This window comes from Suricata suricatta, chromosome 8, assembly GCF_006229205.1.
Source record: "Suricata suricatta isolate VVHF042 chromosome 8, meerkat_22Aug2017_6uvM2_HiC, whole genome shotgun sequence".
Lineage (NCBI taxonomy): Eukaryota > Metazoa > Chordata > Mammalia > Carnivora > Herpestidae > Suricata > Suricata suricatta.
This window is the reverse complement of record NC_043707.1, coordinates 699,176-722,449: the sequence shown is the minus strand read 5'-3', so window position 1 is coordinate 722,449 and position 23,274 is coordinate 699,176. Positions and strand designations below refer to the sequence as shown.

Sequence of the window (23,274 nt, the reverse complement as noted above, 5' to 3'; positions counted from 1 at the left end):
GAGCCGCGGGGCCCCTCAGGCTCAGAGACAGGGCCGTCCTGAGGCACCGAAGCGTGCCTGAGCCCCCAGCTCCAAACGGGGCATGGGACCATGAACCCCAAGTGCACCTGAGACACAGAGACACCCCCCCCCCGCCTCGCCTGCTGTGGGCACACACGGCCCTGGCTCCATCCCCAGAGGACAGGGGTGGCAGGAAGCCCGAGTGGCATCCCGGATGCCAGGCTGCTCTCGGGAGGGGCGGCGGGTCCTTCCTCACTGCGACCTCAGTACGAGTGGCCCGGGGGTCACCAAGGCTTCTCCCACGGGAAGGCACCGGCCTGGCCCGTCTTTGGAGACGGAGGCGGCAGCCCCACCAGTGAGGGGTGGGGTGCCTTGTGCACGCAGGACGAGGCTGCGGGGGGCTCTCGGTGTGGGCACCCCCTCAACGAGGAGGCCCATCGGAGGCCTGGGAACCCCTCTGGCCTGCGGTGGGGAGGGAAGGACGCGGCAGGGGGAAGCGGGGCTCCCTCCCAGGGCGAGGTCCCGCACCTGCCCTTCTGGGCCAGGGATTCGAAGCCTGTCCTCAGGCCTGTGACCGGCTGGAGAGGCCCTCCATGCCCCTGCCTCCTCCTCGCTCCTGAGAGTGAGCCTGGAATGTTCTAGCACCTCGCACACCCCTTCCCCAGAGAGCAGGGGTGGACAGCTGTGGGTCACTTGGCTCTCTGGATCTGGCCTGGTACTGGCTTGTCTGAGCCATTTTTTTTAGAATTAATTTGGGGCTGAAAAAGGCTGACAGAAGCCTTTGTTCCTTTGACGCGCTCTCAGGAAGGAAAAATCCGTGGAAAATCTGACATCTGCACTATGGGGAGAAGTCGGTGGATGCGGAGGAATATAATTATTCTCTGCTCCCGGAAGAATGTTTCAGATTTTTAAGTGTCTCATATCAGCTTAGGATTTGAATGACATTTTAATTATTTTGTTTTTTTCTTCTTTGCCTTGGTTTGAATCTCCAAAGAGACCCACTCTTGGATTCCGAGGGGCGCGGAGCCTGGCACACGGGGCTGTCGCGTGACGGCGGCGGCTGTCCTGCCCGCGAGCGGGCACGGCATCACCGGGGCCGGCGGGCACGCGCAGGTGCCGCAGAGCTCTGCCCGGGGGGCGTGTCTGGCGTTGTTGTGACCTACGCAGACTTAGTTTCCAGAGAGACGGGCCTCCAGTCTTCAAAGAGCACCACCCGGGTGCCTAGACCTCAGCTCCCAGTGGGCAGGCCGTGCCGCTGATTGCCGGGTGTGCGCGACCCGTCAGAGCAGCCAGGGGGTCAGGGCTCAGGACAGCGGAGCGCCCTTGGGGACAGGCGTGCGAGGCGGCCGTCTGTGAACCGAGCCCGTGTGCACGGCAGGAGTGGTGCTCACTCGGCACAGCCACCGCGTCGCCGGGACGCCCCTGTCGCTTCTCACCCCCCCTCCCCCGCTTCGGCTGCCGCCCGGTCCTTGCCGCCCTCCCACCGGAGTCCCGGCTGCTCCCCGCCCGTCCTGCGGCTCCCCGCTCCAGACCTGTCCCCAGCTCAGAGCGCTCCGCACAAAGGTCCTTCCCCTGCACGAAGAGCAACTTTCTGTGTCAGCTGGCGCGGCCGCCACCCCACTTAGGAGGCCACACACACCCCTCGATGTTGCCGGGAGGTGGCTCTGTGGGTTACGGAAGGGCCACAGTCGCATGGCGTCGGCAAGAAGAGCCGAGGCTCCCAGAGCCACAGTCGGCAGTGCCGTCCCTCCGGATGGTCCCCCCGGCCTCAGCCCCTTGTCACCGATCTCGTGTCCCTCTCTGACCGACTCCATCCCCACCCAGACCTGACTGACCGCCTGGCCAAGGGGCCCCTGGGCGTCCCTGACAGCCTTTCCTGGTCTGCGCGGCTCCAGACCGGCCAGCCCCGGTCCCCTTGCATGGCTGTGGCGTTTCTGCTCCTTGTTCCTCCTACGGCTCGTCCCCGCCTCTCCAGGGCTGCCCGCTTCCCTGCACCTGCCGTGTGCCTGCCCCCTCCGGCCAGACCCAGCCTCTTCTGTGCCAGGCTGAGCCTCTGGAGTCCAGTGTGCTGGCCGGGGGGTGGGGAGAAGCTGGCAGGACTTGGCCCAGAGCGGTCGCAGCTGGAAAAACCATCGCCGGAGACAGCTGAGCTGCAGCCCACGCCTGTTCTCTGTCGGTGCAGCTTCTCACCTCCTAACTGGGTGATTACATAAGAGACAAGTTGCAGCGGAGTCTCCGGTGCCGGCAGCGACAGCCCGCCTCTCAGGAAGGGGCTGCGGGAGCCGCAAGTTCCCAAGAGAAAACAGGGAGAGGGGAGGGGGGTGCAGGCATCTGACCCGCAGACAAGCCGGCTGTGCCCCCCGAGGCCGCAGACGGGTGGCGTGCCGTGGGCACCGCACGGTGTCCCCAGGGCCCTGGGCCGCTTGGGGCCCTTCCTGCACAGCCTGTCCCTTGCGTGCCCTGCAGCTGAGCCACTCCCTGGGCACCGGGGTTTCCTGTGTGCCACGTGGACGCGAGGCTCTTGCCGGCCCACCGGAGCTCCGGGCCCGCTGACCGTGGTGCCGGTGGAGATGCCACCAATGCCACCGCCTGCTCCTCTGTTTGTAGGTCGACGGTCGTGGCTTTGCCAGCCTGTCACTTTCAAAGCCTCACAACTGCGCTCCGCAGTGAAGCTCAGAGCCGAGTTCTCGGGGCCCCTGGCCGGCTCACATTGGAGGAGCCAGGGACTCTCCATCTCGGGCTGGAGTTCAAGGCCCCGTGCTGCGTGTAGAGATTACTTAAAAAATCTTAAAGAAAAGCTGAGTCTTCAGGAAAGCACAGAAGGAACTGCCTTTGTAACAGGAAACTCATATTTTCTTTATTATTTAAAATTCTTTTAACATTTATTTATTATTGAGAGACATAAAGAGACAGAGAATGAGCCGGGGGCGGGGGGGGGGTGGGGGGAGGAGACACAGAATCCAAACAGGCTGCAGGCTCTGAGCTGTCAGCACAGAGCCCGATGCGGGGCTTGAACTCGTGAACCACGAGATCATGACCTGAGCCGAAGTCGGACGCTGAACCGACCGAGCCCCCAGGCGCCCTGGAAGCTCGTATTTTCTGCCCGGATCGCGCTCATCTTAATCACAGAAAAGCCCCAAGCATGCCTGTCCTGCAGCCTCACTGCCGTCGCCTCCGGTCCATGTCTCGGGTGCGGGATGAGCCCCCTCCCTGGAAGCTTCCTCTGGGCCGCCCCGCTGGGGCTCATGTCCTCCTCCGTCTTGCCTCGGCAGGGCCTCATCAAGATCCGGGGAGACCAGTGCTGGCGGGACCTCACTTGCATGGACTTCCACTACGAGGTGAGCCCCGCGCAGGGGACCGCGTCCTGCACCGTGGCCACGGCTCAGCTCGCAGGGCCGCCCCTTCCTGCTTGCCTTCTCGGGAGAGGTGGGGGAGGGCACAGGCAGGTCAGCAGGTGGCTTCCAGTGCCCCACGTGCTGGGGTGGGGGCTGGCGGCCGCGGGCCCAGCGGTCCCTTCCGCTGCCCATGGTCCTACCCGGGCACCCTCTCTGGGCAGCTGGGCTGGCCCCCTGCCCCCCAGCCACGGCAGACGGATGTGGGGGCAGGCAGAGGCCCCGCTGTCTCCTCGTTTCCGAGGCTCCTGCCCCTAGACCCCCACTCCTGCCTGGAACCCCGCCCGGGTCCAAGCCCCTCTGGAAGTTCCTGTTCGTCCTGAGGCTCACACTGGGGGGGTGGGGGTCAGGGACCGTGTTGTCTTGTGAATGAAGGAACTTGGCATCTGGTCTGTGTGCAGCGAAGGCCTACCAGGTGCCCCCTCGTTGACACAGCGGGAGCAGCCCCGGTCAGGCCTCCCCGGCGGGCCCCCCCGCCCCGCGTGCGGCTCCGGGACGGGGCGGCCACCGTGCCCTGCTCTCTGCACCAGCGCATGTGCGGCCTTACACCTCCCGCGGGTTTTTAGTCCTGATGTGCTGAGTAGATGCCGACTCCGTCCTGGGCGTGTTCTGGTTCACGTCATCCGTCAGGCAGCCCGGGGCAGGGCCATCCCCACGCGTGTCGTGTTTCGTGGGGGATCAGACTGTCCTGGGGGCGCGCAGACCCCCCCCTTTCCTCCTGCCCAGGGGCCCACAAGCCCGTCCCTTGGTCCTGGAGCTGTCTTCCTACCAAGTACCAGACCATGAACTTCCTGGCTCTACAGGAGAAAGCGGTGTGGGCCCCTAGGCTGAGCCAGGTCCCCCAGCAGTCACCCAGCTGCCATCAGGCCGTGCCCCCTCAACTGTCCGGTGTGTACAGAGGGAGGAGCAGCAGCAGGAAGAGGTGGCACACGCCAGAGTCCCCACGCCACCAACTGCTGTCACCGCCCTGCAGGTCTTAGCCAGGTGGAGGCAGAACCCAGGGCTCCCGGCTTTAGGTCAGCAGCAGCGCGGCCAGCAGGGAGGGACCGGGTGAGCCCAGACAGCGGGCCGGCAAGGTGTCACAGCTTGAGTGTCCAGCTCAGAAGGGCTGAAGTCAGAGGTCCTGCCTCGCCACAGCCCTGCACGGGGTTTGGGCGGACCGTGGGCCTGGGACCCGCATCTTGAGGACAGGGCCTGCCGGCCATGATGCCGGCATGAGGTCAAGGCCCCTTGGAGTCAGTCTTATGGGACAGGCCAAGTTTTGGCTCAGTGACCGGCCTGGAATCTGGGGTGGAGGTGAGGGGCGGCCCTGGGTGCACAGTGCTGCCGTCACAGAGCAGGAGCCTGTGGCCCCCGGGCCAGGTCCCTTGGAGGGACAGAGAAGGGTCTCATCTTGTTCCCACACACTGTGGAATCAAGGCTGGAGCAGGGAGCTGAGACCCTGCGTGCTGTGAACCGCCTGCGGGGTCCTGCGAGGTTACCTGTGTGCCTGGGGCAAGGACCGGGGCCACACGGCCTGTCCTCAGTGACCTGGACCCCCAGTCCATGGCAGGTGGCAGTGGGATGAGAGAGCGCTGGCTGAAGACTCACAGGAGGGACCCTTTGGGACATCCATGGAATGGGGTAGGGGTATGGGGGGGCAGGCACACAGGTAAGTGGGAGGGAGGGGCTTCCAGCCCAGACAAGAGCCTAGGATGCTATCCACATGGGGTTGAGCCCCTAGCCCCCAAGCCCCGGCAGTGAGCTGGGGGCCGGCAGGGGTGTCGGCGGACTTCCTGCCGGCGGAGCCGCACCCCTCCCCTGCCATCATGCAGCCCAAAGCACGGACAGGCCCCCGAGCGGTGACCGGTATTCTGCACGGCCCACACCCTTGCTGGCCGTGCCCACGGGCCTCGGGTGCAGCTGAGGGCACGGCTGGGCTGCTTGGTCAGCGCCCCCTCCGGGCAGAGTGGAAGCTTCTTCCTAAATCACAGACCGGCCCTGCATAGGGGACTTATGTCTCGGGCTGGTGGGTCCTACCTTTAAATGTGACCTGGGGACATGGGTCACCAGCTGTTGACACTGTAATTGGACGGGGGTCGCCACCCACCCTTAGACACGGGGTCCGTGTCTCTGGAAGGAGTCGGACCCGAGGTCAATGCTGCTGTGGAAGCTGCACACGTTCACGTGACGCAGGCTGAGCGCCTCCCGCGGGCGGGAGCCAAGCGAGGCGCGTCTGCTTTGTGCCCCGGCAGCTCCCCTGATTTCGCAGGGAAGGAACGTGTCGTGTGGGTGCTGGAGGCAGGCGGGGAACCCGTCCTGGCTGGGCACCTGTGGGGTGGCCCGCACCCTAGGGTCACCCGAAAGGCAGGCCCTGCCAGACCAAGTCCGTGAGAGGCAGGGGTGCAGCCTCAGGGCCAGCAAAGGTCACTGCCGCTGGCACACAGGACACCAGGGTGCCGACCCCAGACCCAACCCAGGTCCGGTCACGGCTCTCGGACAGACCCGCGCTGCGTGCCCTCGGCTGCTTCCGACCTGTGTGGGCCTCGAGGCTGGACCCCATTTTCTCAGCTGTAGCCGGTGACGCCCCCGAGGTGCCCATCAGATCAGCACACAGCGGAGTGTGGCCTCGTGAGAGCCCGTCAGCGGGTGGAACCGGGTTCCCGCACAGGTGGGGATGGGGTGGGTGTCCCTCTGTTACTGAGTCCTGGTCTGTTACCGTCAGAGATCCCACGTTACGGGATTTGAATCTCTGCAACTGTACTCGTACTTGTTTTGTGGCCCGGAGTACAGTCTTCGTGAACGTTCTGTACGAGCCTAAAGCAGGAGTGTCTGCCCCACGCTGGCGGAGCGCTCGCTTGGTCCCGCCGGATGGCAGGGGCTCTGTCCTCCGCGTCCCCGTGTCCGGTCTGCGTGTCCCGTCAAGGATCGAGAGAGGCGCCGAACTGAAACCGCGACCGGGGACCCGAGGCCGCCACGTGTTCACTGCTGCTGTGGCCGCGGCCGTGCGTGGCCCGCACCTTCTAGGCGGTGACTGCTCCCCGCGTGCGCGTCCTGGGGCCGTGCCGCGGCACCTGCTCGGACCGCCTCCCGCTGGCGTGCGGCCTCGTGGTGGCTGCTGCGTGCCGTCGGCCCCGCCGCTCTTCCCGTCCTCTCGGGTCTCCTTCCGCCGCTTCCGGGTTTCTTGCATAGTTTACAACTGCTTTCCGGCTCTTTTCTTGGCTTATTGTAACTGTTTTGTTTCCACGGTGATCGGAGGGCTCACCGTGAGTCTGTCGTGCGTCACAGCGAGGACCCGGACGGTGACACGCTCACTCCCCCCCAGCCTCCTGCTGCTGCCGCACCCGTCCTGTTCCAGGAGCCACGTCATTACCGTTGTTCGGTCAAGTCAGCCGTCAGGGATCGTCTGGGAGACTGGAGAGGCGGCCTCACGTGCGTGTCCGCGCCCCCCCCCCCCGTGCCCCCCGCCGGTTGCCGTCTGCTGTGCCGGCACCCGAGGGCCGCCCCTCACGCCCCCCGGCGGGTTTGCTGCCGCGGGCTCTTGAAAGACATTTTGACAGGTTTGTTTCAGTCCCTGAGAGACGTGGCTCCCGCCTCGCTCCGCCCCCCGCTGGGGGGGGGCACAGCCGCCGCTGGGGCTCCTGTCCCGCGAGCCGCCAGGCCGGTCCCGGTCCCGTGTGCGCAGCTCGCTTTTCTTCCTTCTCCGCTGCCCGTCATCGGGGCGGGAAGGGCAGGTGGCCTTAGGGTGGCCGAGCTCCCGACATGAGCACTCGATGGGCACCGTGTCCGCCGTGACCTCACCAGGGACGGAGCCTTCAGCCCGGCATCGGGGCCCGCGGGGGGCGAGCGCTGGCCGTGGGGGAGCACGCCTCCCAGTTCCACGCCGAGACCCTCTCCTGACGGGGGAGCGGCGTCCCCTCCTGCCACCAGGCCCGCAGGCAGATGCCCCCGTGTGCCCCAGGGGAAACGCCTGTGCCCCGAGAACTGCAGGGTGGACCCCTCACCTCCACGAGCAGCGCAGCAGGCGGTGAGGCTGCGGCCCAGAGTTTTCTGCTGACCCGGAATATGTGCGGCTGTTCTTCAGACAAGAACTGCGCATGCGCCGTGTCCCATTAGCCCCTCAAACATGTGACTTATGGTCCGTAAACTGGGGAGATGGCTGAAAAAGCCCCTTCCGTCCTCACCCCGTCACCGGGGCCCTCGGGGGAGAGCGCTGTGACCGACGGGGGAGCGGGACTCGGCCCAGATTCTGGATCCGCTGTCATTGCCCTTCCTGTTGTCCTTGTTTTTCCTTTTTAAAGGTGACTTTTTAGGGTCGCCTGGGAGGCTCAGTCAGGCATTCGATTCCAGCTCAGGTCGCAATCTTGCGGTTCGTGGGTTCGAGCCCTGCGTCGGGGTCTGTGCTGACGGCTTAGAGCCTGGAACCTGCTTCGGATTCTGTCTCCCTCTCTCTCTCTGCCCCTCCCCTGCTTGTGCTCTGTTTCTCTCTCAAAAATAGATAAACGTTAGAAACATTTTTTCAGTAACTGTTTTGAGGCCCCAGCTGTAAAATGGCCCATGGGCCCTGCCGGCTCCGGACATGCGGCCACGAGCACCGCACGTGCTCCTGCCCCTGCTTTATGGGGCGCGACGTTCCCACCCTTCCCAGGGTTAGAACCAGATTTTATGACAGCGGTTTTTCTCAGCATCAGTGCAAACAAAAGTTTCTCAGCGCTGCAGGAGAAGGGGGCCTCGGACCCTCCCAGCCCCGAGGCCCAGACACAGCCGCCCCCAGCCGGGAGCCAACCCACGTGAGGAGCGTCAGCCCGGGGCCTTGGGAGACTGAGCCATCCTTCCACGGACTTGTCGCGGGAGGTGACAGACGCCTGTCACAGTACTTGTTCTCATTTCTGTGTGGCAGGGAAGCCGGGTGCAGGCCACAGGGCCCACTGTGGGGCTCACGCCTGCAGACCTGGGGCCGCGTCCCCCCTGCTGAGCCGCGGTGGCCGCTTCTCCTTCATCCCTGCTTCGTGTGCGTGAGCTAAGGAAGGAAGGTCACAGGGACTCCAACAGGAATGTGCAGCAGCTGTCCTGTGCTCGTTACGGATTTGGGTCATATCCTTCTCAAAACCCCAGCGTGGTCCCTTAGCCCCAGAAGGTGCTCTGCCTCCGTCTGTCTAGGCTCCCGCGGCCACAGGCCCAGCCCAGAGGCAGCGTCTGGAGAGGCCCCCTGTGCTCGGCCCCCTGAAAGGACGCATCTCACCTGACCCCTGCGGAGGAACACCAAATCACCCACAAAACCCTGGGAAGCCCCCCTCATCCCAGGGATGCAGTTCCCAGAAATCCGCCCCAAACACAGGCGTGCTCGAAGTTCAAGAAATGCAGAATGTCAGCGTCAAGCCCCCAACTGGGGGGGGGGGGCGCCTCAGGCCCCGCCTGCCGGGGACAAGATGAGCCTGCCTTGTGGCAGCAGTGACAAACCTGGGAGGATGGAGGGTGGCCGTCCAGCCTCGCCCCCAACCCAGACCGTGTCTTTCTGCCGGAAAAGACTTCAGCAGCCACGGCCCGCGCCTTGGGCTCACTCCTGGCCTTGTGTTGCGGGAACGGACTGGATGCCCAGCACCTCCCTGCGGACTCCATGAGGAGCTCGGCCTCCCTCCCCCGTCTCCCCAGGAGCAGGGGTCCCAGCAGGCGGAGAGCTGTCAGCAGGGCCCCTGCAGGATCCAGGAGGCCTCACACCTCCAGAGTGGCAGGTGTGACCCACTGGTGCAGTGACTTCCAAAGGAGTGACCCCTTTGAAAGCCAAGGAGAAACATGTTCTCTCCCCGTGTTCTTGCCTATTCCCCCCATGCCTGTGTCCTGTCACCAGACAGAGGCCGTGAGTGAGGCAGCCACGACAGACGTCCACCCCAAAAGGCTTGTCAGAAAGGGCCCAGCAGAAGAGACTTCCTTGGTGCTGGACGGCCCACTCCGAAGGACAAGGGACGTGGGGCTGACTGTCCAGGGGACGCCGTGGGCAGTCAACACCAGGTGACCGTGAGCGGGAGGCACATCCGGGGGACACTCGCACTCACTCAAGGGCCCAGAGAGCCCCACCCACACCGCTGCCACCGCCTGTCCGGCCCACTGAGTTGGCCACACCCCCAGGCTGGGTGCTGGGGGACCTGGAGAGAGCAAACGAAGCCCGAGGCTGGGCGGCCGGGGGGACACAGCACTTGCCGGGGGCCGCCGGGGAGAGGCCCGGCGCAGGGGAGCTGCCACGGAGCCACACTCCGGTTTTCCCGTTCTGCCCACTGAAGGGCCCAGAGACGGTGACACAGATGCCAAGGCGGGGCTCCCATCAGAGGGGACACATCTGAACCAAGGGCCACACCGGCACGGGGCCAGAAAGTGAGGAGCGTCTCTGACACATCAAAATAGGCGACGGCAGAGAACCCGAAGCCACCTGCCCGTGCGGCACGGAGCTGGGCCGGAGGGTGTGTCCTTGCAGCGGAACGCCGGCGGACCCAGAAGTCACTGCTCTGAGGCCCCCAGAACCACGGATTTTGGCAAGAACCAGCGAAGGATGGCAGGTTGTAGGAGGAGGTGGGTAACTCCAAGCCTCGGGCCCGGCCGACCTCCTGAGCCAAGAGGTCCAAGTGGAAACCGCCACACGAAGGTGCATGGTCACCTCGGGCCCCCTGGGAAACGCCTGTCACCTCTTTGGGCCTCCTGCCCAAAGCACGTGCCCCCCACACCCGCCATGCGGGACACCCTGCATGTGAGCTTGTCTGTGTCCTAAAGTTCACCTGAGGGTCTAGGGAGCTGTAGGGGCTCGGTCACCTTGCATTAGACACATCCTGTGGGGCAGCGGGAGGCACCCGAGTCGGCCTGTCAGGTCCTGAGGGGTCGAGCACGGAGGCGAGGAAGTGTGACATTCAGAGATTTTCTTTCCTATTCCCCCGACTTTTCTGAGTCAGAAATTGTGTCCAATGAAAAGTTAGCAAGTGAAATGTTCCCAGATAGGACGGCGGCCCCTCCCCAGCCAGGCAGCCAAGCTGCCGCATTCGCAACTTCCTCCCTCGGCCTCTTGTGTGATCCCGCCACCCCATGTGTCCAGGAGCACGTGGCCGGCGTCCTTTGACCAGCAGTCCCCACCCCTGCCCACTCACGGCAGACAGCGGGACCGTCACTTGGTGTCCGTGCCACACTGGTGGCACGCCAGGGCACCGTGGGGCTGGAGAGCAGATGGGCGCAGGGCTCCGGCAGCGGCCAGAGGTGGGCACCTCCTTCTGCCGCCTAAGCCGCCCGAGACGACTCAGTCCTTCAGTGTCCGAGGCATCTGTGAGGTTCAGGCCGGAACTCTACCGGCCCAACTGCTCCTCAGTCTGTCCCTTTGGCCCCGGCATCCCCCTCTGACGGTGCCGTCCTTGACATACGGGGTGTGCAGGCACGCACGTCCCTAGTAGAGAGAATGTTGGAGCACGGAGGGTGCCCCCCCACGGCAGTGAGGGAAGGAGCCAGGCCACTCGCCCGGGCCGGGCTCTCCCACACCTGCTGGGCTGCACCAAAGGCTCCAGCTGGTGTCCGAACCTGAGGAGCACACACAGCCTTCTAGTGGCCGGTGGGAGGTGCGGGGCCTGTGAGCTGGGCCCTAGGGCGGCCAGCGCCACGGCTGAGTCAACACGCAGGCCTCGTGGGACGTGCACACCCTTCCCCTGCTCACACGTATTCCCGGGACCACACACAGGGCTGGAACCCCAGCCCCCAGCAGCCTCTGAGCAGAAATCTGCGTGTGAGCACCGGCCTCAAACGTGGGCTCTCCCGGTGCCCGTCCCTCTGCCTGGGACAGACCTGAGCTCCTAGGTCAGCAGGGGCCTCAGGGCCCCGAAGGGTCAGGGTCAGAAGTTACAGGAGACCAGGCAGAGGTCCTTCCTTCCATCGTCTCCCCCACGCCCAGCCCACGAGCCACAGGACTGGCCTCCCCTGCGCCCTCCACGGCTGGATGCTCCCCTAAAATCCCCTTGTGCTTCTGGGTCGGCTGACGGGCACCGCGTTGGCAGGGGTCCCCTGTGGGCGGAGCTCCCAGCTTGCTGACGGCCTCCTGTTCCCCAGACGCAGCCGGTGCCCAACCCCGCGGCCTACTTCCTGCACCAGTCCCCGTGGTGGGCCCACCGCTTCGAGACACTCAGCAACCACTTCCTGGAGCTCGTGGTGCCCTTCTTCGTCTTCCTCGGACGGCGGCTGTGCATCCTCCACGGGGCCTTGCAGATCCTGTTTCAGGTGAGCCCACGGCCGATGGTCCCCCGTACTGTCCCCGAGTCACGGCTCTGCCGGGGAAACGAGGCACGTGGCCCAGGACGTGCCTCTGGGAAGCCCTCCGTGCGGGGCTCTCGGGTCCCCGCCGGTGCGTCAAGTCTCCGAGGAAAAGGCTGGGGTTTGACTTCTCAACCCTCGGCCCCAGGGCGCTCCGCAGTGGGCGGGGCTCTACCCGCCTCCTCCGCGTGAGGGTGGTGGGTGCCCACCCAGGCCCTCCTTTCCCCAGACACAGGCATGTGCCTCCTGACCCCCAGGAAAAACACTGTGGCACCTCAAAGTCCTGTCATATCTATTGTCTATTATCCTCTGGGAGGCACAGAAACCGCAGGCCCAGCGACGTGTGCGCGCCGCGTGAGAGCGATCCGGGGGAGGGGGGTGCTCCGCGCTTCGCCCCCTTGGTTACCACGTGCTACCTGGCTTACCCTGGGGTGTCCCCAGGCTCCTCTACGGCGGGTGGGCGGGACCTCACGTAGGCCACGCCCTCCCCCCCCCCCCCGCCAGAACAGCCCCGGTGGAAGGAGCTGGGGGCAGGAAGGATGGGTGGGTCCCACGGGAGAGCCGCCCCCTTCGCGGCCCTGCCTCGCGGGCCCTGCAGCGGGCGTGGGACCTCCGAGCAGCTTTACACACGCACCGGGCGCGTTTTCCTGCCCGCCTCGCTGGCGTCGACACCGAAAGCGGGAGTTTCCCCGGCCGCCGGCGTTCGGGCTCGGGCCGTGTCCCCATGGCCCCTGCGCGGAGGTCCTGACACCGGGCCCTCTGCTCACTCCCCCCTCGAGGCAGGATGCGCTCCGGCCGGTTCCGTTCTGGGTTTTTGGGGTCACGAGGGGATGCTGAAGTCTAGCAAATGGTTTTTCCTGTGGCCGCTGGGAGCTCCCGCTCCTCCCCTTCAGCTGTGGCCGCGGGAGGCGCAGGGACACCGCTGGCGCTGAGCCGGCGTCACGTCCTCGGCTAAACCCGGCCACACGCGCCCGTGCACACACCGCGGGAGCGACCTGCCGGTGCCAGTGTGCACCTGCGCGGCCAGCAGTGAAGGGGTCTGTCCCAGTGGCGGCCCGGCGAGGGCAGGCGGCCACAGGGCAGCGGCGACAGCCCTGGTTTCCACTGCTCCTGGAGGCGCTCCTGCACCTGGGCCACTTGTCAGGGCAGAGGCTTCATTCCGAGTCACAAGTGCACGCGTCTCCCGGGGTTTGGACTTTTTCTCACGTCGCTGGGTTTCCTTTGATTCCTTTTTATGCTACTTTCGTCTTTCCGTCGTTCTTTCCCCGACTGACACACGCGGCTCCCCGCGGGCGAGCGCGTGCTCTGTTCACGGAGTGGAGTCTGAATTTCCTCCCTGTCTTGCGGCCACCGGCTCCCTCCAGCCCCTCCGTGCTTCAGCGGTTCTGCTTTTTAATTCACACACTTTTTTAGAACGGTTTTGGACTTACAGAAAAATAGTGCAGAGGGTCCCCTTGTCCGTGGCCTTGTTGCATTCATGTGACACCGCGGTAACAACTAGTGAGTTGACGTCAAGGTTTTGTCCTTGGCTGAAGCCCCGCGTCTCCATCAGCATCGTTCAGGGCTGGGCTTCCTCTGGGCTTGGCCGGACGGACGAGGACCTGCACCATCCTCACGCCACGGGGTCCCCCACTGTCCTGCCAGCCCTCTCTGCCCCCAGACCTGCCCCTCCTTCCCACCGGACCCCAGGCAGCCACCGACCGGCTGCTGTCTCCAGGCCGCGCCTTCCCCAGAAGATCACGTGGTTGGGGTGATCTGGGGGTACGCTCCCCAACGTGGCCGCCTCGTGGTGGCTCCGAAACTGACTCCTCATGGCTGCGTGACCGTCAAGTGTTGGGATGCACCGGTTTCTTCAGAAACCAGCCGGCCTCGGCCCGAGGGTGGAGCATGGTGGGGCCCGTGACCCCTGCCCTGCACCCTCATGAGGGACGCCCCCAGGCCGGCAGGGGCGTGTGCATCATGCCTATCCCCCCCCCCACTTGAGCCCCGTGGCCCCACAGCCCCAAGTCAGCAGGAGGCCGCCTCGGGCAGAGGCTAGAGCCTCCGTGAGAGCGGCTACCAGTGTGGGCGCCGCCCAGGGCTGGCCCCTCCCCTGGCCCCTCCCCCCAGCCGATTCCAGGGAAACTCAGAGGCCCAGGCCCAGCACAGCCTGCTCGGCCTCACGGCCGCCGTGGTGCCCAAGGGCCACTCAGCGCTGTGGGGCTTCAATCAGCCGCCGCCTTGGCTGCGTTTCCAGGCTGTAAACCTGCCTGGCCCTCGAGACCGGTTCCCCTGGCTGCTTTCTCTCCAGGCACCCGGAGCCCGGCTGTCCTGTTCCTTGAAGGAGTAAGGGAAGGACATCTGCTCCGCTAGGACCATGGAAAGGGTCCGCTCCCTGCAAGTGGGATTTGAGAGGCTTTACTTGCCCTCGGGACCAGGGCCCTCAAGGTGCCCCTTGTCTGTTCCCAGCACACTGGGACCCAGCCGAGCAGCAGCTCTGCCTCCTGGCCTGGGGCACCGCGTCTCCACTGCAGGGGAAGATCGCAAAGTCGGCTCCCAGGCCGTGTGGCTGGCCGTGACCCTGTTCCGCTGCCGGGACGGGGAACGGCCGGCACTGGTGACCCCGGCACACAGGGCAGGGGGGCCAGAGCTGGACCTCCCTGCCTGCAGTTCTGGCTGGTCTGGGTGCTGGCTGCCCCAAAGGTCCTGGGAGCCTCTAGTCCAGGCAGGCCCCCAGTGTCATCCCCTCTAGGGCCACGCCATGGCCGAGACAAGGCAGCAGGACCCTAGCACGGTGGCTCTGCTCTGAGGCCTGGTCTGACGCCCCCATGGGGGCCAGGCCCCGGCTCTCCAGAGCGAGGACCGTCACCAGCTGTCACATGTCCAGCCCCTCCCAGGCCGCACGGGCCCCAGTCTCGTGGCAGGAGCTTGTGCGCCGGTCACCCCGGGTGGCAGTGCAGTGCGGGCACTCCCACGGGTTTACGCGTCGTCCTGACGAGGGCCACACTCCTGTTTCTGCCCCCGAGACACCAAGGGGCGTCTCTGGTTGTTTGTTTCCGGTCATTCCTTAGGGAAGGGCTGAGGATGTGAGCATGCTCACCTCCTCCTACGCTCAGTTTACACAGCTGTTCTGGAGAGTTCCGCAAGGCCACCGGTCCACCGTCTACTTGGGAGAGGCGCACGTGAGACGTGGCAGGAAAGGAACTGCCTGGTCACAGACCCCCCCCCCCCGCCCCCTCAGGCCTCAGGGAGAGACCCTGGCAGGGGACAGCCCTCCTAGCGTGGGAGCAGGGCTGTGCCCAGCAAGTGGCTCCTGGTCGTACATCCCAGACCAGAGTCTTCTCCGCGTCCTGCTCCTTCCGCTCTCGAGGACTTTAGGCAGAATCAGGAAAACGTCACACGGAGGGCCATCACCGGGGACGCAGGCACAGAGCGCTGCCTCCCCCAGGCCCTGAGCCACGGGCCCAGAGTTGGGGTCCCGGGTAAGTGCCTGAGGCCCCTGGCCACAGGGAGTCCCCTCCCGTGAGACCGGGAGCAGAGCGCCCAGCCCTTCCCTCGGGCTCTGCTGCCTCACGCAGGGCAGCTGGTCACCGGGGCAGCACGCGGGGCCGCCGCCCCCAGGTGTGGACCCCCGCAGCCCGCAAGGTCCCTACAGGCAAGACGCACCGTCTGATCCATCACTGTCCGCTGGGACAGGCTGCAGCACTGGTCTCGCCTCAGCACACTGGGGCCATGCACTCAATGCCAAATTCCCTTTTTCTTATTAAAAGAAACCATCCAGCTGGATGGAGGAGGGACGAGGGGCGAACCCGAAGCGTGCGTGTCTGCACCTCAGGGCTCTGAGCTCCACGCCACCGCCGGGGGGTCGTGGCCCCCACGACTCTGACCCTGCCTCCCGCTTCTGTCGTGGCGCTGCCTCTCCGTCTGCTGGGCTCCTGTCATCTGTACGCCTGGCCTTCTCGTCAAACGGGGTTTCCTGATACTGCTACTGCCACCCTCCCTTGCTGGGACCGTGTGCATGTGTGACAGACCCGTGCCCCTGGGGGCTGCACTTTGTTCAGCAAGCGACCACTGCTCTGTTCCCGAGGTTTGGCAGACTTTTAGCGTGTCCGTTTGTCCGAAGTCTTTGTGGTACATTCTCCATTGCTCGTGTGACCTTTGAGTCGCTCCAGGTGCACTTGGTTCCGTTAGTGGTTTTCGTGCGTCTCTGGCCTGGGACCGAGCTTTCTCGTGCAGCCCTCACTCTACCCGGTCCTCTCGCGTGCGTGATTCTGTCCCTGCTCCGCCCCGGCTGTGGCAGCGTGTTCGCAGAGGTGACTGGGCGCCGGCCGCCACGGGCCCTGGGAGTCAGGGTCAGGGTCGAGGTTGCTCCTGGGCAGCGGCTCAGCTGCTCGCAAGTCCGTCTGTTCCTGCCGGGCAGTCGGACATGCCCTTCCCTACAAGGCCGGGTCGGCCCGCCTAAGGCCTGCACCTCGCCGAGGTCTCTGCTGGGTCCCCACCCGCGTCCCGTGCCTCAACGGTGGCTGACCCGAGGCACCCAGGCCGTCCCTGCGGCACCTGTGTGGCACGTGCCTGCCACCTCAGCCTCCCTAGCGTCAAGGTTGCGCTCGCGGGGTTCCGTCCCGGCGCCCAGGCAGCACGGGGATGCATGGCAGCCTGGGCGACCACCGGCTCTGCCGCCACCCTGCTGTGCCACCATGTCCGCCCCCAGGCCCTTCCGCGTGGAGAAGCCTGTTGCCCAGATGCCACCGGGGCTGCTGAGCGATGACAAGGCAGGACGGCCGCGCCCTCGGGCCCCAGACGCTGGCCGCACTTCTCCACTGGCGGGACGCCAGCTCCGTTCCTCGGCTGGAGCGTGTCCCCATCGGGCTCGCCTCGCGGGAAGCGGAAGGGCGTGTGGTCAGATGGTTCTAGGGGGAGGCAGGCAGACAGGACGGGGGCTCCCCTCCGTCCCCCTCCTCAAGCTGGGTGTTCACGCCTGGCTCCACACAGTTCTCAGCCGCGGAGCCAGACCCCGGGGCCCCTCCCCCAGAGGCCAGCTGCTGCCGCGAGGCCGTGTGACCACCCTGCTCCCCCAGCCTCTGTTCCGCAGCGGGGAGCCCCTCCCAACCCACCTCTGCTGCCTCGTGCTTTACACTCCCGTCTGGACAGGTCCACGATCCGCAGTGCTGATTCATCCTGGGAGCCGGTGCCGCGCTCCACTGGGGTGCCCTGGCCCCCTCGCCCTCTGGCGCACCAGGCTCCTTCGGCTCCTTCCCCTTCAGGGGGTTTCTGGAAAGTCCTGCGGGAAGCCCCCCGTGCCGTCCAGTCTGCCTCCCTTCCCTCAAGGTTTGTCACGGCGTCCTCTGGAGCACCCCTCCGACCTCAGCCGCACCCCTGCCTTCCGCCCGGTGTTTCTATTCTCCTGACACGCAGGAGGGCGTGAACACTCCCTGCCCGGGAGGTCCTCTCAGATTAGCGGCTTTGGACTGGGTTTCTCTGGGGTCTCAGAGGTGGCGCGGGGAAGACTGTGTCCCTACATGTGCAGGGTGGACCAGTCAGGCCTGGAGGGGTCAGCCCTGGGCCCCATCCCTGGTATCCAGGAGTGAGACAGGGCAGCTGCCGGGCTCTGAGGGGCAGGGGCGAGGGGGCCCGGGGTCCTGGCTGCGCCAGAGCGGGTTTTGGGAGCGCTGGATTCGAGGCCCCATGTCTGCGGCTGGGGTGTGGGCCCAGCAGCCTGCCCGCCCCTCCCTCTTCCCCTCCCCCTCCAGTGCCCACTCATAGGGTTGTAATCAGGCCTGATTATTTTCAAGTCACTGAAACAACTTACAAAACGTGCAGCCACTGAAACAACTTACAAAACGTGCAGCTGCCAGAAGGATCTTTCCACAGTTCTGGCTGGGGTGCGGGAAAACGCTAGGCTCTCGGCACTCCATCCGCTCAGGGACTCTCTGACCTAACTTTGTAGCCGCGACGCGAAGTCACTTTTAGGGATGAGCCCTATGGGCAAACTGCCACGGTCCGTTAGCGCTAAGTCCACAGACGAGCCCAGCAGGCCTGGGCACAGGTCGGCTTACCCTGGGGGCAGTTTCTGCCCAGTCACATCTAGACTTCGGAGACCCTGGGTCGCCCCAGACCCTGCAGGAGGCTGGGCCCCACTAAAGCCACGCCTATCCCAGCAGATGCCCAGGCCGCCCAGGTCACTCGGGACGTGTCTGGGGGGACCGCTGGCTGTAGAGGACGGGGTGGCTGTGCAGGTGCCCCCCACCCCTGACACAGCCTCGTCCCCTCCCCCTGCATGACTTGGGCACAGGTCCGGGGCTCCCTCAGGCCTGTACTCGTGCAATTGCCCCAAATGCCAACTACAGCATCAAACGGCACAGAGAGACCAGCACACAGTTCTGTGGGTCGGAAATCGGGCAGCCCCAGAGGCTGGGTTCCCCCAAAGCCCTGGGGAGAACCCGCCTCCGAGACCAGCTCGGGCAGGGACACCCTGCTGAGGGAGAGGGGCCCGGACCGTGGGCACCCAGTGTTTCTCCAAGGGCCGCCCCCGCCAGCACGTCAGGCTGCCGCGCCCTCGGCGAGCAGCCCGGGCTCAGGGGCGGCCCCGCCCCCTCCAGGTGGTCCTCGTCATCAGCGGGAACCTGAGCTTCCTGAACTGGCTGACCATGGTGCCCAGCATCGCCTGCTTCGACGACGCCGCTCTGGGGTTCCTGTTTCCCTCCGGGCCCGGAGGCCTCAAGGACCAAGTCCTGAAGATGCAGGAGGAGGCCCCCCGAGGGGCCCGGCCCAGCCTGAGATTTGGTGGGTGGACGCCCCCTGCCGCGGACAGAAGCCCTTCCTCCCCAGGGCGGGGGACCACCAGCCTCAGAGAGTGTCCCGGCGTGGGGGGCAGGGGCTCTGGGCAGGTCCCTCCCTTGGCCCCTGTGAGCCCACAGGAGCCCCTCGCTGGTGGGGGGGCTGGGCCTGGAGGGGAGCTCACCCCGCTGTCCCCCCTCTGCCCCCACCAGGCTGCGTGGCGCGGCGGGCGGTGCACGTGGCACTAGGCGTCCTGGTGGCCTGGCTCAGTGTCCCCGTGGTCCTCAACCTGCTGAGCCCCACGCAGGTCATGAACACCTCCTTCAACTCTCTGAGGATCGTCAACACATACGGCGCCTTCGGAAGGTACGCACACGTGCGACCCCAGGTCCCTCATGGAGACCCCCCCCAACCCTCCAGGGGGCAGCCTTGGCCGGGGGCAGGGTCGTGGGGAGGTGGGCGCCCCAGATCAGGGGCGCAGCAGCCTCCACCGTCATGTGCCCAAAGCCCCTGCCTCGGGCTCCCCACAGCATCACCAAGGAGCGCACAGAGGTCATCCTGCAGGGCACGGCCAGCCCCAACGCCAGCGCGCCGGACGCAGTCTGGGAGGACTATGAGTTCAAGTGCAAGCCAGGGGACCCGGGGCGGCGGCCGTGCCTCATCTCCCCGTACCACCACCGCCTAGACTGGCTCATGTGGTTCGCGGCCTTCCAGGTGAGGCCTCTCCTGCCCCCGCGGGTTCCCGAGGCCCCAGCGCCCTTGGTGGGGGTGAGCCCTTGCCTCACGTGACCCCTGGTGTCAGGGCATTGGTGGGGGGCATGTTCACCTCTCCGGTACGGCTCCCCGGGGCACCACACTGGGCACGGCGTCCAGCACACGTGACGAATCCCCCCCACCCCGGGCCAGGTCTTCCTCCCAGGTCCCTCCCCTGGGGGGCAGAGGGCCCATGGGTGAGGGTCCCCACGCTGCCCGGACCCCCTCGCACAGGCCCTGTGGGTGCAGGGGACCAGGGCGTCAGCGCCAGCTCCTCCAAGCCCTCCCACCGGAGAGGGCAAGACGGGCGCAGCCAACGTGCACACGGCCTGTGCGTGCGCCAGCGGGCCCCCGTCCTCCCGCTGACCTGGTGGGGCTGTCGCCGTCCACCTCTCTGTGACGACAGCCTCAGCAAGACCATCAGTCACATAAGATCCCGGGCCTGGCAGGCCAGGGCCAGCTCGGAGGATGGGGTAGTATGGCGGGAGCTTGGCCCCGAGAGGAACGGCCCACAGACACCTGTCCCACGGGGGACAGCAGGGAGCGAGCGGCCCCCCAAAGAGAAACCCAGATGGAGAACGTGGGGGTGTGGGCCCAGCACCCAGGAGAAGCTAATCCCGTCCCCACACTTTGGGGAGTGACGGGGCAGCCGGCTGGGGGCTCCGGGGACCACGCCTGACCATGACGCCCCATCCAGGGGGCTCCCCACATGCCCGGCTCCGTGCCCGCAGCCGGCACCCACCCCCTTCTCCCCCCCAGACCTATGAGCACAACGAGTGGATCATCCACCTGGCGGGCAAGCTCCTGGCCAACGACAGGGGGGCTCTGGCCCTACTGGCCTTCAACCCCTTCGAGGACAGGGCCCCCCCCAGGTAAGAGCCCCTCCCTGCACACCCAGCACGGCCTCAGCGCTCTTGCGGGGCTTCTCCTGCAAATGCGGGCGCCCCCAGCCGTGCCCCAAACCCCTGAAAGCATGTCTGAGTGACAAGGCCGCCCCCTCCCCCGCCCGGCACCACTCGCCTGCAGCAGGGGCGGTGGCCTCCAGGGAGCACGGCACGGAACCCTCCCTCCTCCGGAAGCCCCCCGCCCGGCTGACACGGGCTCTTCCCTCGCAGGTGGGTGCGGGGAGAGCACTACCGGTACAAGTTCAGCCGCCTGGGGGGCCAGCACGCCGCGGCAGGCAGGTGGTGGGTCCGCAAGAGGATCGGCCCCTACTTCCCCCCGGTCAGCCTCCGCGACCTGGAGGGCTACTTCCGGTCCCGGGGCTGGCCGCTGCCTGAGCTGGAGTAGAGGCGGCCCCGGGCCTGTGCGCAGAGGAATAAAGCAGGAAAGCCCAGCTACCTAGGTGAAGTGTCGTGTGCCCGGCCCCGCCGCCCGCTCCCGGGGGGGGGGGGTCCCGGGGTGACTCGTGCTGGCCTCCAGCCTGTGGGCCGGCGCGTCCCCCTCCTTACAGACGGAGTCACCGCGGAGAGCCCGCCCCCAGTCCGTTCCCTGGTCACCAGTACCACCCTGGCCTCACTGTGTCCACCAGCACCAGGCACTGGGCCCCACACACGCCCGGCAGGGCCCCAGGGAAGCTGCCACCCCGTCTGTGCTCGTAGCACCCCCCCTTTCCCCCGTCGTCCCTCCACAGGAGGGGCCTGGGAGAGGGAGCAGCCCCGACTCTGGTCCTCCCCCGGGCCCGGGCAGTGCCCGTGGCGGCAGTTCCAAGGCCCGACGGGCACAACCTAAACCACGTTTACCACTCCTCCCGCGGCGTCCTGGGCCGCGGCCCGACAGCCTTACCGCCGATGCTGTTAGCTGGGAGCAGACACCACTGCCGCCCTGGGGGGTCCCGGAGGGAGCGAGGTGCTTCAGGCAGGAGGCCCGGCCGAGGGGGGCACAAGTGTGGGTCTGTGTGGAGCGCCCCCCCTCCGACAGCCTGCCCCGGGGGGGCCGGCCGGTCCAGGTGCCAACAGAGAGGCCGTGTTCCTGTTCGCGGGGACACAGGCTCCCTGTGTCTGTCTCAGGACAGACGCGGCTTCAGACGAGGAGCCTGGAGCCAGCGAGTCTGCCCGCAGCAGCCGCCGGGGCTGCCCACCAGCCCGCCGTGGCCCGGGCAGCCCTTCCTAGGGGATGTCCCCGGGCTCTGCCGCTGGGTGCGGCCCAGAGCGGGCAGGGGCCTGGGCGGCTGCCCCACCTGAACCACAGCAGGCCCCTGGCGGCTCTTCTGCCCCTACCCTGGGCTCACCACACCCCTGCCTGCGGACTCCACTCAGGGCCTCGTCCGGCTGAGCCCCCAGGTCTCCCAGGACAGGATGCTTAGGCCATAGGGGCACACCCGCTCACCCAGAGGGCCGCTGCAGGGAACACACATGACATCTCCCCCAGCCCGCACCCTCCCATAGGCCCAGGGTGCCCCAGCCTCCACCTTCAAAGCCACAACCTGCCTCCTGAGACCCCGCCCCTCCCCCACTCGAAGGTCTCCATGGACCCGCCTCACTGAGCACAAGCCTGGGGTCACGCCACGCCCCCCCTTCCTCTCATCGCCCTGCCCCCTGCCGGGCCGCGGGGCCTTTGCTCTGGCAGCTCCCATGCCCCCCTCGAGCACCGCCTCGCCCTGCCCTTGCTGGACCCCAAGCCGCTCCTGGTGGGGACTTGCCGGGCCACCCGAGTGCCCAACTGTCCACCTCACAGGAGAAAGGCCCACACCCCGCGCCTGCTCAGCCGGACGCTGCCCTCTCGGGGAAGCTGTTCCTTGGCCAACGCAAGAGAAACTTCAGGGGCTGGGGGCTCAGGGACACGTGGGGACATTAGCCGTCCAGTTCTGAGGAGCCACCGGGAACCCTGGTCCAGGTGGTCTGGGTGCCTTCTTCACCCACGCCGGCTCCGCCCTAGAAAACCGGCTCGCAGGGGCGGGAGACGGACGCGGGGCAGGCTCGGTCATACTAGACATGCTGCCCTCACCCCCCGAAACCCCACGGGGGCCCCCGAGGCTGGAGGGAGGGGCCGGGCCGTGGGGAACCGGGGGCGCAAGGCCGGGTGTGCACGGCCGACACGGCGCTGCGGGCGGGGGCGCGTTCCCAGTTGCCGGGAGGTCTTCGCTCCGCAGCAACGACGTGCTAAGGCCAAGCGTGTGCTCCTCTCGACCTCGGTCAGACCACAGACCCGTGGGGGCATCGGGTTCCCGGTGCGGGGCCCTCTCCCCCGAGGGCTGCTGCGTCCGCGCTGGGAAGGCCCTGTGCCCTTCGGCCCCGGGGCTGGGAGGGAGGGGGAGGCTCTTTGGACAGACACACTGACAAATTCGAGAAGCGTGTAGCTTCCTAAACCTCGAGGGGCGGGCCCAGGCCACCTGCATGGAAGTTACCCATCACTGTCCCGGGCACTCACCTGGTCACCACGCGCTCTGCCATCCCTGGGGTGACGGCCGTCATGCCGCCCCGTCAGTCTCACAGCCAGTGTCCCTGTCCCTGACTCGGACACATGCGCTCCCTTCCTGCCACGGGCCAGGGCCTCCGGGACCGCACTTCTAGCTCTGACAGGACTGGCGTCCCTTGGGAGGGAGACCCTCTGGGAAGGGCGGCTGGCACGCTCTGGAGCACCCCAGCCCCCTGCCCGCCGGACCCCTTGCTCCCTGGGCCCGTCCCCATGCCGGCCTCCCTGCCCTGCACCCTCGTGGCATAAGGACGCCCCTGTCCTCAGGGGGCTGGTTCCAAAGCCACGGAGTAAAGCAGACGTGACAGATCAGATCGACCTGTAAAACTCCTAAAGTAACCCATGAAATCGACAAACCTTTAGTTTGACAGAGGAAAAAAAAGATGCAGAAAACTAAAATTGGAAAAAAGGAAGTGGGAGCATCACTACTGACCTTAAGTCAAAAAAAATTTAAGAGTGCTAAGCGCAGTAGCGTGCCCACAAATCAGATCGCATGGACAAAATGGACAAAATCCTAGAAACACGCCAACTACCGAAAGTGACCCAGGAAGAAACAAAGTTGTAGGAGTGCTGTAACAAGAGACTGCGTCAGTGATCAGAAACCTCCCAATAAATAAAATACTGGACCAATGGCTTCACTACTAAATTCTGCCAAGAATTTAAAAGAGAATTAATACCAACTCTCCCCAAACCCTTCCTAACGCCT

General features: G+C 66.1%; 1 protein-coding gene across 3 annotated transcripts in view; it reads left to right on the top strand.

The window, feature by feature from the left end:
* Positions 1–20,498, top strand: part of LMF1 (lipase maturation factor 1) — a 67,452-nt gene extending 46,954 nt beyond the window's left edge. For all 3 annotated transcript variants that reach the window (XM_029947687.1, XM_029947688.1, XM_029947689.1), the window contains 7 exons: positions 3,273–3,338; positions 11,445–11,612; positions 18,224–18,407; positions 18,614–18,767; positions 18,932–19,115; positions 19,914–20,026; positions 20,270–20,498. In XM_029947687.1, coding sequence (XP_029803547.1) covers positions 3,273–3,338; positions 11,445–11,612; positions 18,224–18,407; positions 18,614–18,767; positions 18,932–19,115; positions 19,914–20,026; positions 20,270–20,444 — 1,044 coding nt within the window. In that variant the 3' untranslated portion in view covers positions 20,445–20,498. The remainder of the gene's footprint in view (positions 1–3,272; positions 3,339–11,444; positions 11,613–18,223; positions 18,408–18,613; positions 18,768–18,931; positions 19,116–19,913; positions 20,027–20,269) is intronic.
* The last annotated feature ends 2,776 nt before the right edge of the window (positions 20,499–23,274 follow it).